This window comes from Peromyscus leucopus, chromosome 22, assembly GCF_004664715.2.
Source record: "Peromyscus leucopus breed LL Stock chromosome 22, UCI_PerLeu_2.1, whole genome shotgun sequence".
NCBI classification, from domain to species: domain Eukaryota; kingdom Metazoa; phylum Chordata; class Mammalia; order Rodentia; family Cricetidae; genus Peromyscus; species Peromyscus leucopus.
In genome coordinates this window covers 1,519-15,414 of record NC_051081.1, presented here as the reverse complement: position 1 = coordinate 15,414, position 13,896 = coordinate 1,519, and the positions used below count along the sequence as shown (strand labels likewise).

The 13,896-nt window shown below is 61.4% G+C and overlaps 1 protein-coding gene across 2 annotated transcripts; it reads right to left on the bottom strand.

Moving 5' to 3' along the window:
• Window positions 1-818: 818 nt before the first annotated feature.
• On the bottom strand, window positions 819-13,643 carry Mier2 (MIER family member 2). 2 transcript variants are annotated; one of them, XM_028863566.2, is made up of 13 exons: window positions 13,497-13,643; window positions 12,811-12,956; window positions 12,388-12,513; window positions 11,848-11,971; window positions 11,402-11,490; window positions 11,019-11,088; window positions 7,852-8,003; window positions 7,058-7,139; window positions 6,891-6,985; window positions 3,133-3,257; window positions 2,945-3,033; window positions 2,060-2,492; window positions 819-1,770 (listed from the first exon to the last, which is right to left on the bottom strand). In XM_028863566.2, the coding sequence occupies exons 2-13, from the start codon at window positions 12,946-12,948 to the stop codon at window positions 1,749-1,751; spliced, it is 1,545 nt and encodes a 514-aa protein (XP_028719399.1). In that variant the 5' UTR covers window positions 12,949-12,956; window positions 13,497-13,643; the 3' UTR covers window positions 819-1,748. The 2 variants fall into 2 exon arrangements, with proteins under 2 accessions (XP_028719399.1, XP_037053707.1); XM_037197812.1 differs by having other exon boundaries at window positions 12,811-13,003; window positions 13,497-13,583.
• Window positions 13,644-13,896: the final 253 nt, after the last annotated feature.

Genomic DNA, 13,896 nt, shown 5'->3' with positions numbered 1-13,896 from the left:
CACACACACACTCCTCTCCCTCCTCCTCCCTTCCTCCCAGGCAGGAGAATGGCAGGTTCCAGACCAATCTGGTCTACAGAGAGACTCTGGGCCATCCTAGACTACATACCAAGACCCTGAATATAAACAGAACAGAAACACCAGCACATAAAGTAATAAATATATCAGTAACTACTACAGACTGTAAAGACAGCAGACACAACAAAGACAGTTTTAGTAGAAAAAATTAAAATAAGGATTCAGGACTGTGGATGGGCCTGGACTATTAGGAAGATGCCGGCTACCTCAGTGCTGGGTTAATGGGAGCCATCTGAACAGAGGGGTGGACAGGGACAGACCCACTGTCCACACAAAAGAAAAGCCTGCCCACAGCATGGGGATTCTCAGATCCCACGCTGTCCCTCATTTCTCCCAGACCGTCTTCCTTCCTCTGCTTTGGGCCCCACTGTCCAGTCACCCTATCCCTGCCCAGCTGTCTGCAATACCCAAGGAAGTGACGCGAGGTACGTTTCCAATGGTGACCACACAGAACACCCTTCCCAACAAACTCCGAATACCCGTCCACCAGCCGGGGCTCTCTGACCTAAGTGTCTCCTCTGCCCCTGGCTCCAGGCAAGGTCGACTGATACTCCATGTTTGAGCTTTATCCACAACTCCCAGCCTGCCTGTGCCCGATGCCATGGGGCCCTGTATGATCTAGTGGCCTCATGCCTCTCGGCTGCGCTCAGCTGTGCAATCAGACTCCTGCCCAGGGTCCCCAGGGGTGACAAGGGCAATGTAGGCTCCCCAGCTCCTGCCAAGCCACCATGAGACACCCCGGGCTTCAAATCAAGTTTAATAAATAAAATAGCATTGGGCAAAGGCAGTCTCGCGTCACAGTGGCCTCGGTGGGGCGAGGGACGGTCGAGTCCAGCCGCAGAGGCTCACACAGCACCGCTCTGCCAACACCGGGTGGAGCTGCCTGCCCAGGGACCCCACTCCGAACTGTAAACACCAACATAAATAAAATGAGGGAGACCGAGGACAAGACGGACCCAGCCATCCTGCTGGGAGCCTCCAAAGAAATGAAACCCTCAGGACAGGGGGGCACAGGCAGGGTGGTGCTTCCAGAGCTGTGCCCCAAGATGCCCCAAGGAGAGAGGCAGGAAGGGAACAGACCACCTGCTCCTCACCCACCGAGGCTGCTGAGGCCCCACCTCGGCCCAGGGTGGGGGTGCGGGCAGGAGGCAGTTGGGGTTTAAAGTGCGGCTTTTCCTGAAGTGGACACGGCGAAGGGCCGAGAAAGGGCGGCCACAGGGCGAGGTATATGGCTCTGTGCCCCAAGGTCCCACGCTGAGCAGAGGCTGGCGGCCACAACTCCGCTGCGGTGGGGGAGAGCTGGCCTGTGGAGAGTGCCCGGGCAGAGGCTGCTGGTGCGGGATGAGTCCTGCCCACAGCCCCGGGCAGCACTGCCTGCCCAGCCTCCGCTGGCTCGGGGGCCAGGGGCTGGCTCCATGTTGGGACGGGCCCTCTTTGAGCCCAGCTGCCAGGCTGGCTCCATGGCACGGTGGCAGCCTGGGGCTGTGGTGCTGCTGGATGCTGAGGTCTGGGGTCTGTGTGGCCCTGGCCACTTCACTGAGTCCCATCATGTTCTGAAGCAGAGGAGGCACCACGCAGGCCTGCGTGGGAGGGGTCAGGAAGACTGACGGGCAGGCCTGGAGGTGCTGCCATGTCCATTCTGAGCACACATGCCCACAGATGACCAGGGGTCAACAGGTCATCACATTGCACCTACAGGAAACCATAAGCAAGGGTCAGTGGCCAAGCACCCCAGGCCTTGCCCATCCCCACCCACTGCCCCCACCCACAACGCGGCTCAGGTTTCTGCCTGGACAGACTGGTGCAGAGCAGGGAGAAGCCTGGCGCCTGCACCCTTACAGCTTTGTGAACCGCGTGAATGTGCTGCTGAGCCGAAAACTACAGGAGCCACGGCGGAGGCACAAACAGGGCCGCAGCCCAGTGGAGGCAGCTGTGGCCCTGGGCACTGGCCACTGCGGAAGGTGCTCAGGGTGGCACTCACTGTGACAAGGGCTCCGAGCGCAGTGTGGAGGCTGGGCATGCCGGGTGGCCAGTCAGGAAGGGGTCCACGTCCCCGATGCCAATGAGTCCAAATTCAGTGACTGACAAGGCCATCTGTGCAGGAGCCATGGGCTCTGCAGTGTCCTCGCTCAAATCCACAGGGCTGGACACCAGGGGCAGCTCCTCAGGTAGGGCGAGGTCCACGGCCAGCCTGGAGCTGGCGTCCAGCTCCGGAGCAGGAGCAGCCGCAGCCTCAGCGGCAGCCACAGGGAGTTCAGCCAGGGCTGACAGGCTGCTGGGCTGCTGGAGCGAGGCCACAGCAGGCGGCTCATCCAGCGGCTGCAACAGACACGGTCCCGGCTCCGAGGACGGGAGATCATCCGAGCCCACTCGCTGATCGAGTCCACCAGCTGCGACATCCACACTCGACGGCTCTGAAGGGAGAACAGGGCAGCCCGCGTGAGCAGAGGCTCGGGCCCGACAGCCCCACAGGCTCCTCTCAGGTCCCATCCACGCAGACAGGTCAGGAGCAGACCACGTCCACAGCTCTGTAGCCAGGCATCAGAGGACCCAGAGACGAAACACCAGGACTCTGCTGGGAAGCGTGAGCACTGGACGGTTCTGCAGACCCACAAGTACCACACGGCACAACAGCGGGAACCATGCAGACACGATGCCAGGCCACTGCGGCCTCTGCCAACAAACAGGAGCAGGAAGTGGAGAGGCCTTGCTCACGTCCCCTGCGTGAACGCACTGCTGTCCCTCTGTGTCACAGGGCGGGCAGGGCTGGCATCGGGGGGACCAAGCAGGCTCGGTGCTCACTGTGCAGACTGCTGCAGGCTTCGGGTTCCCCGTCCCCCCACATCCCCGCCTCAGGTGCACTCACCCATGGGCACCCCTGCCTCAGCCTCCTGCTCAGGGCACAACCGGGCAGCACCATCGGGGTCAAGGCCATCCAGGTCCTGCTCAGCATCCCTGTGGAGAGAGGGCTGTCAGGGAGGCGGGACCCCAGCGAGAGGGGTCGCCCCCACCCCCCCCACCCACCCTGGCCAGATGACTAGCAAGAGCACGCACGTGGTTCCAGAGGAGACGAACTTCCTCCGGCCCAGCCGCGTCTGCTGGGCAAAGTAGTCGTAGCGCTCAGATTTCTTCCACAGGTAGTAGTACTCCACACACTCGCCTACCGACCTTGTGCGCACCTGTATGGACCACAGGCATGCTTTGGACCTCACCTACGACCCCTCGTCCCCACCGGTGCCCCACCAACTAGCCTGTGGCCGTCCTTCCCTGACACCATGAGCGCCTGCCTCCTGCACCTCAGGCCCTGCACCCAGGGCAAATGCGCTGCTCCCCGTGAGCAGCAAGCTAAGCACACAGGTGCCAGACAGACAGACAGAGCCTCCAGGCAGAGGGCAGGGCAAGTGCAGGATACTGGCCCATGGACTCAGCTGCTAGTGTGAACGTGGACTTGGAGCCAACCTGAAGACACAGCTGAGGACATGCGCTGCCGTGGGGCCCAGCACTGCCCGTCCGCACTGTCACCCCAGGAGACACACCTCACACATGTTCACAAGAGAAAGCCCAAGCTGCATGGGGTGGGGTGGGGTCCAGGAAGAAGCGAAAGGAAAAGGATGCCAGCCAAGCACCAGTATCCACCTGTTGAATCCAGGTCTAACTCCATGTCCAGCCACCTCCTGTTCCCCTCGCCATGGTAGATGTACCCTCAAATAAATCACCACCAACTGCAGACATCCTTAAGATGTTTGTGGCTGGAGGTTTGGTCACAGCAACAAGTGAGTGACCAATACAGAAAACTAGTGCTGAAAAGTGCCACTGGCCGGACAGACCTGACCACGTGGTCCACAAGTACCACTGGCTAGACAGACCTGACCACGTGGTCCACAAGTACCACTGGCCGGACAGACCTGACCACGTGGTCCACATGTGCCACTGGCTAGACAGACCCGACCACGTGGTCCACATGTGCCACTGGCTGGAGAGACCTGACCACGTGGTCCACACGTGCCACTGGCTGGAGAGACCCGATAACGTGGTCCACACGTGCCACTGGCTAGAGAAACCCGACAACGTGGTCCACAAGTGCCACTGGCTAGACAGACCTGACAACGTGGTCCACATGTGCCACTGGCTGGAGAGACCTGACCACGTGGTCCACAAGTGCCACTGGCTGGAGAGACCCTGACCACGTGGTCCACACGTGTCTGTGAGGAATGTGAAAGAGTTTGGAACTATGAGCTAGAAGCTCCAGACTCCAGCTCCTAGCAGAGCTTCACAGCCATTCTTGTGGGAATCCAGAAGGGCAGAGTGTGAAGAGAAACGTGCCAGTGGAAGCCATGAGCTCCCCAGCGGGAACACGGCCGGCCTAAGACCACTTACGCTGCTTTGGCAAAAACTCTAGATTCTCCTGTCTGGTTGCTGAACACTGGCGTGGGGCTGAACTCAAAAGAACAGACACAGCAGGGCACAGTGGGCACAGGCCTTTAACCCCAGCCTTTGGGAGGCAGAGCAGGCGGATCTCTGTGAGTTCGAGGCCAGCCTGGGCTACAGAGAGAGATCCAGGACAGCCAGGGCTGCACAGAGAAACCCTGTCTCGAAAAAATAAAGTAACAGGCACAGCTGCTCCATGGAAGAAATTTCAAGGTAGGACGGCACTCACTGCACACTGCACCGTCAAGACGGGACGGCACTCTCACTGCGCACTGCACCCTGTCAAGACGGGACGGCACTCTCACTGCGCACTGCACCCTGTCAAGACGGGACGGCACTCACTGCGCACTGCACCCTGTCAAGATGGGACGGCACTCTCACTGCACACTGCACCTCAAGACGGGACGGCACTCTCACTGCTCACTGCACCCTGTCAAGATGGGACGGCACTCTCACTGCTCACTGCACCCTGTCAAGACGGGACGGCACTCTCACTGCACACTGCACTCTGTCAAGACGGGACGGCACTCACTGCGCACTGCACCTCAAGACGGGACGGCACTCTCACTGCGCACTGCACCTCAAGACGGGACGGCACTCTCACTGCACACTGCACTCTGTCAAGACGGGACGGCACTCACTGCGCACTGCACCTCAAGACGGGACGGCACTCTCACTGCACACTGCACCGTCAAGATGGAACGGCACTCTCACTGCGCACTGCCCCTCAAGATGGGACGGCACTCACTGCGCACTGCACTCTGTCAAGACGGGACGGCACTCTCACTGCACACTGCACTCTGTCAAGATGGGACGGCACTCTCACTGCACACTGCACCCTGTCAAGACGGGACGGCACTCACTGCACACTGCACCTCAAGATGGGACGGCACTCACTGCGCACTGCACTCTGTCAAGATGGGACGCACTCTCACTGCACACTGCACCATCAAGATGGGACGGCACTCTCACTGCACACTGCACTCTGTCAAGACGGGACGGCACTCTCACTGTACACTGCACTCTGTCAAGACGGGACGGCACTCACTGCGCACTGCACCGTCAAGATGGGACGGCACTCTCACTGCACACTGCACCGTCAAGACGGAACAGCAGCAGCTGCTGCACACTCACTGTCCACCATACACGGCGCATGGCCAGATCAACAGTGAGAGAACAGAGAATAAAATGTGAGGTTTAGTGGGAAAACGGACCTCAAGCAAGATCCCAGCTACAGCTCGGGCTTCAAATGCAGCTTCGAGCAGAGTCCCTGAGCCGCGCCACGGGAGGGTGGAGCTGACACAGGAACCAGCACCGAAGGCCCCCGACTGTGAAAACCAATCCACGTGAAAAGACACGGCACTGAGGTCGCTGAGGGGCCGCTTTCTCAAAGCAAGTGCCCAGGGGAGTCTCCCAGGATCAGCCAAGGTGCAGAGGCCACTGCACACGGGACACGGTGACAGGAAATGACATGGGACACAGGAAATGACAGAGGACACAGTGACGGGAAATGACACAGGACACGGGGACAGGAAATGACACAGGACACAGGAAATGACACGGGACACGGTGACAGGAAATGACACGGGACACGGTGACAGGAAATGACAGGACACGGTGACAGGAAATGACAGGACACGGTGCAGTGATGGGCTGTGCCACCCGCGGTGCCCCTGGCCGGCTGAGATGGCGCCATGGCCACCCTGCACCCACAGCTCAGGCCTGGGGCACTCCTACTTCACTGCCCAGCCGTGTCCCGCCCCATCCACCAGGCCCTCCCACCTGACGTCCCAGGACTCACAGTCCCACCCCGGCCCAGGATACGGCCCACTTCAGAGCCCCAGAGTCTGGACGCCCCCTAGACAGCGCGCACCGCCCCTCCTCGGAGGGCCAAGCAGGCCGGGCCCTGGGCTCCGCATCGCCCTCCTGCTGGGACAGTCCAGGGCTGAGCTCGGCCTCTGGCCAGCTCCAGGCAGTCACACCAACAACATCCCCGGGACAGCCCAGGCCCAGAGCTCACCCCTGCACCACCCACCGCTCACTAAAGCTGACACCAACCCCCCCACCCCCCACCCCCAGTGACCGGGTCCCCAGCACAAGGCTGAAGCAGGGCTGGGCTGCCAGCAGTGACAGAACCTGACAACCAGCAGAGACGGAGCTGAGAACCGTCAGCCCAGAGCAGGGCCAGCGGCATGCCGGCAGGGCACGCCCGGGGGACGTCTGCCAAGGGAAGGAAGACCCAGTGGAGCACCAAGGCAGGAGAGAGGCAGGAGCCCCCGGGGCACACAGGTGACAGGGCCAGCAGGGTGCGGGGTGAGGAGGAGGCCTGGAGAACGTGCCGGCGGCAGCAGGGCAGGTCTGGCAGGAGAGTGAGCCTCACCCACCTTGTTGGCCTGGATCAGGTGGAAGTTCTTCCCGTGAACACGGAAGCCGTGTTCAAAGTTCCTGCACTCCTCCTCGCTCCAGGCACAGAGGCCATCTGCAAAGAGAGGGGGGCGCTCAGGCAGCTGAGGGCAGCAGGGCAGCAGGGGAGCCCAGGGCTGCAGCTCACCTCGGATCACCTTGACGTTGAACCTCAGCCTGCGCAGGGCCTCCTCCACGTTGAAATTACACTTCACCAGCTCGTACAGCGCCTGGGGCAGAGCATGGTTTACCTTTCCCACCAGCCTACCAGGCTGGGCACAGAGGGTGCCTACACCACATGCCACACCAGCACCACGACCCAGAGCCACGTGCCACGCCCACACCACGACCCAGAGCCACGTGCCACGCTCACACCACAGCCCCAGAGCCACGTGCCCTGCCCACACCACGACCCAGAGCCACATGCACGCCCACACCACGACCCAGAGCCACGTGCCACGCCCCACCACCCCCAGAGCCACGTGCCACCCCACACCACAGCCCCAGAGCCACGTGCCACGCCCACACCACAGCCCCAGAGCCACATGCCACGCCCACACCACAGCCCCAGAGCCACGCGCCACGCCCACACCACAGCCCCAGAGCCACGTGCCACGCCCACACCACAGCCCCAGAGCCACGTGCCACGCCCACACCACAGCCCCAGAGCCACGTGCCACGCCCACACCACAGCCCAAGAGCCACGTGCCACGCCCACACCACAGCCCCAGAGCCGCATGCCACGCCCACACCACAGCCCCAGAGCCACGTGCCACGCCCACACCACAGCCCCAGAGCTCCAATGGTGCCAGCGTTGATGGCCGTCAGGAGTGACAAGCAGCACTGACGCCAAGGCCCCCACCAGTGCGTTCAGTGTGAAGTCCGCCCCACTGGCCACACTGCCCGGCCATTCCCTGGCTGCTGCCCGGCGCGTGGCCCTACCTGCTCACTGTCCTTAACCACCTCGCCCTCCGGGACCTGGGGGCCGGCCACCTCCTGCCACCTGCGCTTCACGGCCCTGTACAGGAACTCCTCCACCTCCCGCTCCGGCAGCACGCTGGGGCTCCACAGCAGCTGGTCTTCGTTTTCATAGACTGTGGGCAGAGGCTGGGAGTCAGGTGTGACGACGGCCACCCACACCCGGGGAGCCAGGGCAGGCGCCTCAGCACCTCCACTGGGTAGAACCAACTCCCGGTACGTGCGGCTCAGCATCACACTGACCCAAGCTGGCTATGAGCACTGAGGGAAGAGTCAGAAGAGGGGGGATGACAAAGATGGGGTGCGTGCCAGCAAACTGGCCACCAGCAGGTCCCAGGTAGTTCTGGGGGGTGAGGAGTACTTCCCCTCAGGGTGTCACAAACAGTCCCGACCGAGGCAGTACCACTCAGGTGCCCGTCTGCAGACAGAGCTTCGGCACACGGCGAGCACAGCAGAAACAGAGCGGACAGCAACAGAGCGTGTCCAGAGCGGTGGGGCTCGCTACGATCCCAGCCCGAGGGCGTCGGCCGGGATCAGTCAGAGCCAGTCCACACACAGAATGTTCTAGGCCAGCCTGAACTACAACAGACGTGTCTCAAAAAAAGGAAAATGAAACAAAGAAAAGAAATAAAAACAACACACAGACGGAAGTCTATGACCTCAGTGGAATCAGTCATTTAAAGTTCACAGATCTCTGGGAATCCCAGGCCAGCCTGGTTACAAAGAGAAACTTTGTTTCAAAAAACAAAACCAGTAAAACCAAAAGTGAACCACAGCCCAGACCGCTTCTCCGGAGAACTCTAACACACCCTTCCTGGGACAGGCTCGGTCTTCCCCACTCTGAAGAAAGGCAACTGCAACACTTCCACCAGGCAGCGTACCTGGTGCTAACACGTGACAAGGGGTAAAGCCTGACTGCAGGCCACTGCCTGTGAGCACACACAAGCCCACGCAAGGCGGCCTGGGCGCGCCAGACTCTCCCAGCGACTCTGCGGCAGGCAGTGGCTGTAGACGTGCACAGTGTCACCCTGCTGCGGCACACAGAGCTGAGCTCACTGGACCCACACTGTCCACCTACCTGCCTCAATCCACTGTGCTTAGGCAAGCTGCTTCCATTTAGTGCCTGGCTACGGTGTGGCTGGGGACGTGTGGCTGGGGACCCGTGGCCGAGCATGTGGCTGAGGTTCACTATGCAGGGCCCCTCAAACATAGGCTGGTGTGTCTTGTGCTGGGTCACCATGTTGGGGTATGTGAAGGTCAAACCTGGCCCCCAATCCCTGACTCACACTGCTTCCTGTCCACCGTGAGGCGGCCCCCTCTGCCACATGCTCTCCATGCCATGTTCTTTTGCCTGGGCACATGGTGCTCAACAACCAGGGACCGACCCTCTGAAACTGTGAGCCAAAATAGATTTCTGTGCACGCATGCACGCACACACACACACACACAAAGAGAAAGAGAGAGAGAGAGAGAGAGAGAGTCTAAAGTGAGTCACCCTGCTGCTCCTCCCAGGCATCGGTCACAGCAGCAGCAATGGAGTGAATCCCTGCTGTAGATCTGACCCCCACCCCAGGGCACGGCCCCACCAGTCTCCAGGAAGCATGCAACAGCCTGCCTGGAAGACACCACTGCAGCTCCACAGGTAACTGCAGACGGACTCAAAGTGCCAAGGAAGGCACCGGACACAACAGTGGTCAGGAGGGAGGGGCCTCCCTGCCACGCACACACCTGTTCGGAAGGACCGGGAAGCACAGCAAGCGCCGTCTGTGGCTTAGAGAGCCCAGCGTAAGAAGACCATGAGCAGCAGTGGGAACAACCCTTGTGTCAGGGCTGCTCCAGAGGGCAGGCCGGCCCAACAGCCGCGCCCCTCGCCTGTCTGCCCCAGAGCACACACCGGACACCCCCCACACAACTCATTCTCCACCAACCGAGGGCAGCAGCTGACAGAGGGGCTGCTCGTCAGCTGAGGCGTCGGCCCTGAGCACTGTCTCTGAGCATGGACAAGTGAGGACGGGCTCCATGGTCACCTCGAATGGACCCACAAGTACAGTGAACGAGACAGAGAAACGAGAGCTCGGCAGGAAAGGTGCTGGCGGCCAAGCCTGACATGAAGTCTGAGCCGTGGAACCCAAGTGGTACGACAATCTGCAGGCAGTACTCCGACCCCCACATGTGCACGCATGTGCACACACACACACACACACACACACACACACACTGTAGATATAACATGTGTATATAAAAAACATAAAGAAAGAAGCTAATCTGTCCCCAGCGAATGACATAAAATATACACAACAACCCACAAAGCATCGTCCAGATGCTGCACAGACAGACAGACCGAGGCCATCTTGAGAGCAGGAGGGCAAGGCACGAGCTGGGGACTAGCAGCAGCAGAAGCAACCAGGCTGTGTCCTAAACATGCAAATAGCTCCTACCAACCCTACAGAGGGTAGGTGCGCAGCGCAGGGCGCAGAGCAGGTGGAGGCACCTGCAACGCCTGCTCGCCGGGGAGCCCCAGCCACCAAGAGAAGAGTGCGCGACTGAGGACACCCGGCCTGCAGTCCGCAAGCAGCGCACCGCAGGGGCAGTCGCAGGGGCAGACCCGGAGCAAGGCCACAGGAGGCGCCGCTACCAGAGGCACGCAGAGGAAGAACCTGAGTGACATCTACGACTGGGTGCACGACAGGTCTGGGCTGGGGACACAGTGGGGAACGGCAGGGGCCGCGCTGCTGGGTCGGTGTCCCCGGGCCTGTGGCTAAGCGGGTATTCTGCACAGCCCGCACACCCCAGCAGTCACCCCACAAGGGATGTGCAGGAAGTGCCCTGTCAGCAGTCCTGGCCCGGCATGCAGGGGACAACAAGTGCAGACAGGAAGTGACCTCCCAGATCAAGGAGCACTTAGGGGACACTTAGCAGCAAGCCCACGGCCCGGGGGAGGCCCGGGGAGACACCAGACCCGTTCAGGGAAGGACGCTGTTGGCACTGCCGGCAGAGACCGAGGGTGGTGGGGACCATGGCTGGGCCACTGCCCTCAGGGACTGCTAAGGACAGTGAAGTCCGCCTGCAGACAGCAAGCAGAAGCTTGCTACGGCGCCACTTCCCCACCGAGCCCGCCGAGAGCCACTTACTCTTGTCACAGTGTCGGTTCAGGTGCAGGATGTTGAGGTCGGCTTGGAACTGAGGTCCCACCATGATCTCCTGCAGGGGCAGGGCAGGGGCAGGAAGTGAATGGCAGACATGAGGCTGGAGCCCCACCCATGGGCTCCAAGCAGAGGCTGCCACCCAGAGCTGTCACCCGTCTGCCAGTGCCCACTCCTGCACGCCGGTGGGTGAGACACAACACCCTGCTGCCTGGCCCTGCACAGCCCTGCAGGGTGCCGGGTCACATCACACCCGGGGTCCAGACACACAGTGGCCCTCCACCCTGAGCCACAGGGCCATCCCGCCTCTGAGGGGGGCTCGAAGCCTGTGGACTCCCGGAGGCACACTGGGTAATCGCGCAGCTCCGCACCTTCTTACACTTGTTGGCAGGAAGCGCGTCCTCCTCAGTGTCGGAGGAGGCCGAGGAGCCTGGGCCGTTATCACCCGCCAAGAACCGAGCTGGAGAGAGAGAGGCAGTGAGGGACACCCACCGGGGGACGGCCAGCCCTTCCAGAGGCCTCAATGGCAGCCTGTCTGGCTGCCCCCAACCCGCACCATGGCCACCCAGCTACCAGACGCTAACAGGCTGGCAGGCCTGGAGAGCACCTATGACAGCCTGAGGCCACCGTCCCTGGACTGCCAGGCACGGATCCATTTCTGTCTCACTCAATCCAAACCCACCGCGTGGCAGCTCACAGGACCCCAGCCCCACCCAGGGCGACCGCGGCATCTCCCCTGCAAAGCCCCCAAGCCCAGGCCAGGTGTGCACGCCTATGTGACACACAGATACGATGGGGAAGGGCCCGTGACACCTACACCCGCTCTGATTATGAAAGAGGTCGGAGGCCTCATGGGAGGTGACAGACGGGGTGAGGTCATCAGCAGAGGACTGCGTCTCTTCCTCTTCTTCCCCAGAAAGCAAGTCCTTGGCTATCTGCTCCTTTGAACGGGACAGGAAACAAAGTGTGGCAATTACTTTATCTACACCCAACACCAACACCAACACAAAAGGCCAAGCCTGCTGGGCAAAGGGAAGGAGATGGCTGGCTCAAGCCATCGTCTGTGCTGGACTGAGATGCAGACTCCACATGCCCTCGGGGCTCCAGCTCATTTCCCAGCCACAGTTCCCCAGGATGGCGTCTATCACCTGGGACCAGAATGGCTGTCGGCCCAACCCCAGGGCAGGGTCACCGTGGTTGTACCAGTGAGGACGGGACGGGAGAGCAACCCTGAGCAACCCTCACACTTGATGACCGAGTAGCTCCCGTAGCCTGGGCCTGGCATCCCTCCTGCTCACCTCCCACTCGGGGCAGCCAGGCGCCTCCCTGGGGCCCTTTCAGGGAGACTCCCACTCACCTTGTCCAAGGTCATGTCCGGGAGGGTTGGGGCTGCGTCTCCGCCCTCGCTCTCCTGCTCAGAGATGGGGTCTGACGACTCGTACCCATACAAGGCAAGCAGCTCATCCAGGGGCATGTCACTGCTCTGGGAAGGGGCACAGGGCACATCAGGGGTCGGCGAGGCCTAGGGCTGTGCCCGGGTCCCGCCGACCCCTTGATGCTCCTCAGCAAGTCCCCGTGGGGCGGTCGGCCTGCATCAGGACCACCCAGGAGATAAGCGGTACCGAGACAGCAGGCATGAGCACCAGCCAAGGCTTCGGGAAGCAGGGCAGGCTCTGCGGCCGGCGGGCCAGCACGGCGCTATGCAACCCATACGTGCACGGGGCTGCACCGCATGGAGACCGAGGGGAGCCACTGGACACAGACTGGTGAGTCAACACACCTGGGCGATGAAGTCCTTGTCCAGCTCCTCCTCCTCCGGCTTGTCAGGGCCCTGCGGGGCCTCGGCACACCCCTCTCGGAGGCTGTAGTTCTGTGACAGGAGCTCGGCGAGGTTAAACTGATGGTCTGCAGAGCCCATGGATACCACTGTGGAAGAGTTCAGTGGGTAGGCAGAGTGTGGGGACGCAGGAGGTCTGGAGGGACAGAGACTGGGCAGGAGCACATGGGTCTGGAAGGGCACTGGGGCCGGAAGCGGGGAGGCATCAGTCAGGTGACAGTGGAGGGCACGGGAGGGGGTCCCAGGTCCAGCCCCACAGCCACAGCCCTGGCTCCCAGTACACATACGGGGCGCCAGGTTCTGCTATCTGCAGGGTCACATCCACGTGACGTTTGTGTGGCAGAAACCTGCACCACGTCACCCTCACGGGCCCACAGCAGATGACCAGCAGACTGCTAGAGACTTTAAAGCCACCAGGCATGCAGCCACCTCAAGGAGGGTCCTCAAGGCCGTTCTCAGTTAGCTAGTCACTGTCCCACAGCTCCAAGGATAGGGAGTGTCCTGACCATTGTGCACACCTCCTCCTGATGGGACGCTGAGCCTCCCTGGACTTTCACCCATGCTGAGCGGTCATGCCGGGCAAGGGGTCTGTCTGTGGAGGTCTAGGGCAGAAGGGGTGAGGATGGTACCTGCCGTGGTCTGCAAGCTGGGCTCCCGGGGGCACAGGCTATGTGCAAGGCAGGAGGTCACTCGAGGACTCTGCCTCTCCAGCGAGGAGGCCTGCAAAGACAGGAAGTTGGCGCTAGCCCGGGTGCAGAACCCACCAGCAGACCTCACGGCGCTACTGGGTAACCCTGAGGACTGCAGGGGAAGCAGCCCGGGAACGTCCAATCACAGCTCCAGTGTGGAGGGACCTTGAAGGCACGGGGCTTGTGACAGATACAGACACGGAAGGATAGATACACTTGTAACACTCCTGACAAAGCAGAGTGGAACTGGACTCAAGCGTCCCGTGGCTGGGGAGAGCATGGGTCTAGAAGCGAAAGCCGCAGCTGTACGGGTCCCACTGCACGGAGAAGAGGTGACTCC

Bases quoted from the DNA above. Each gene is read 5' to 3' on its own strand.
- Mier2 (XM_028863566.2), bottom strand. From the start codon at position 12,948: ATGGGCTCTGCAGACCATCAGTTTAACCTCGCCGAGCTCCTGTCACAG. The intron at 11,089-11,401 runs GTGCGGAGCTGC...CTGCCCCTGCAG, and splicing joins CTGCCAACAAGTGTAAGAAG to GAGATCATGGTGGGACCTCA. The intron at 8,004-11,018 runs GTAAGTGGCTCT...CTCTGCCCACAG, and splicing joins GAACCGACACTGTGACAAGA to TCTATGAAAACGAAGACCAG.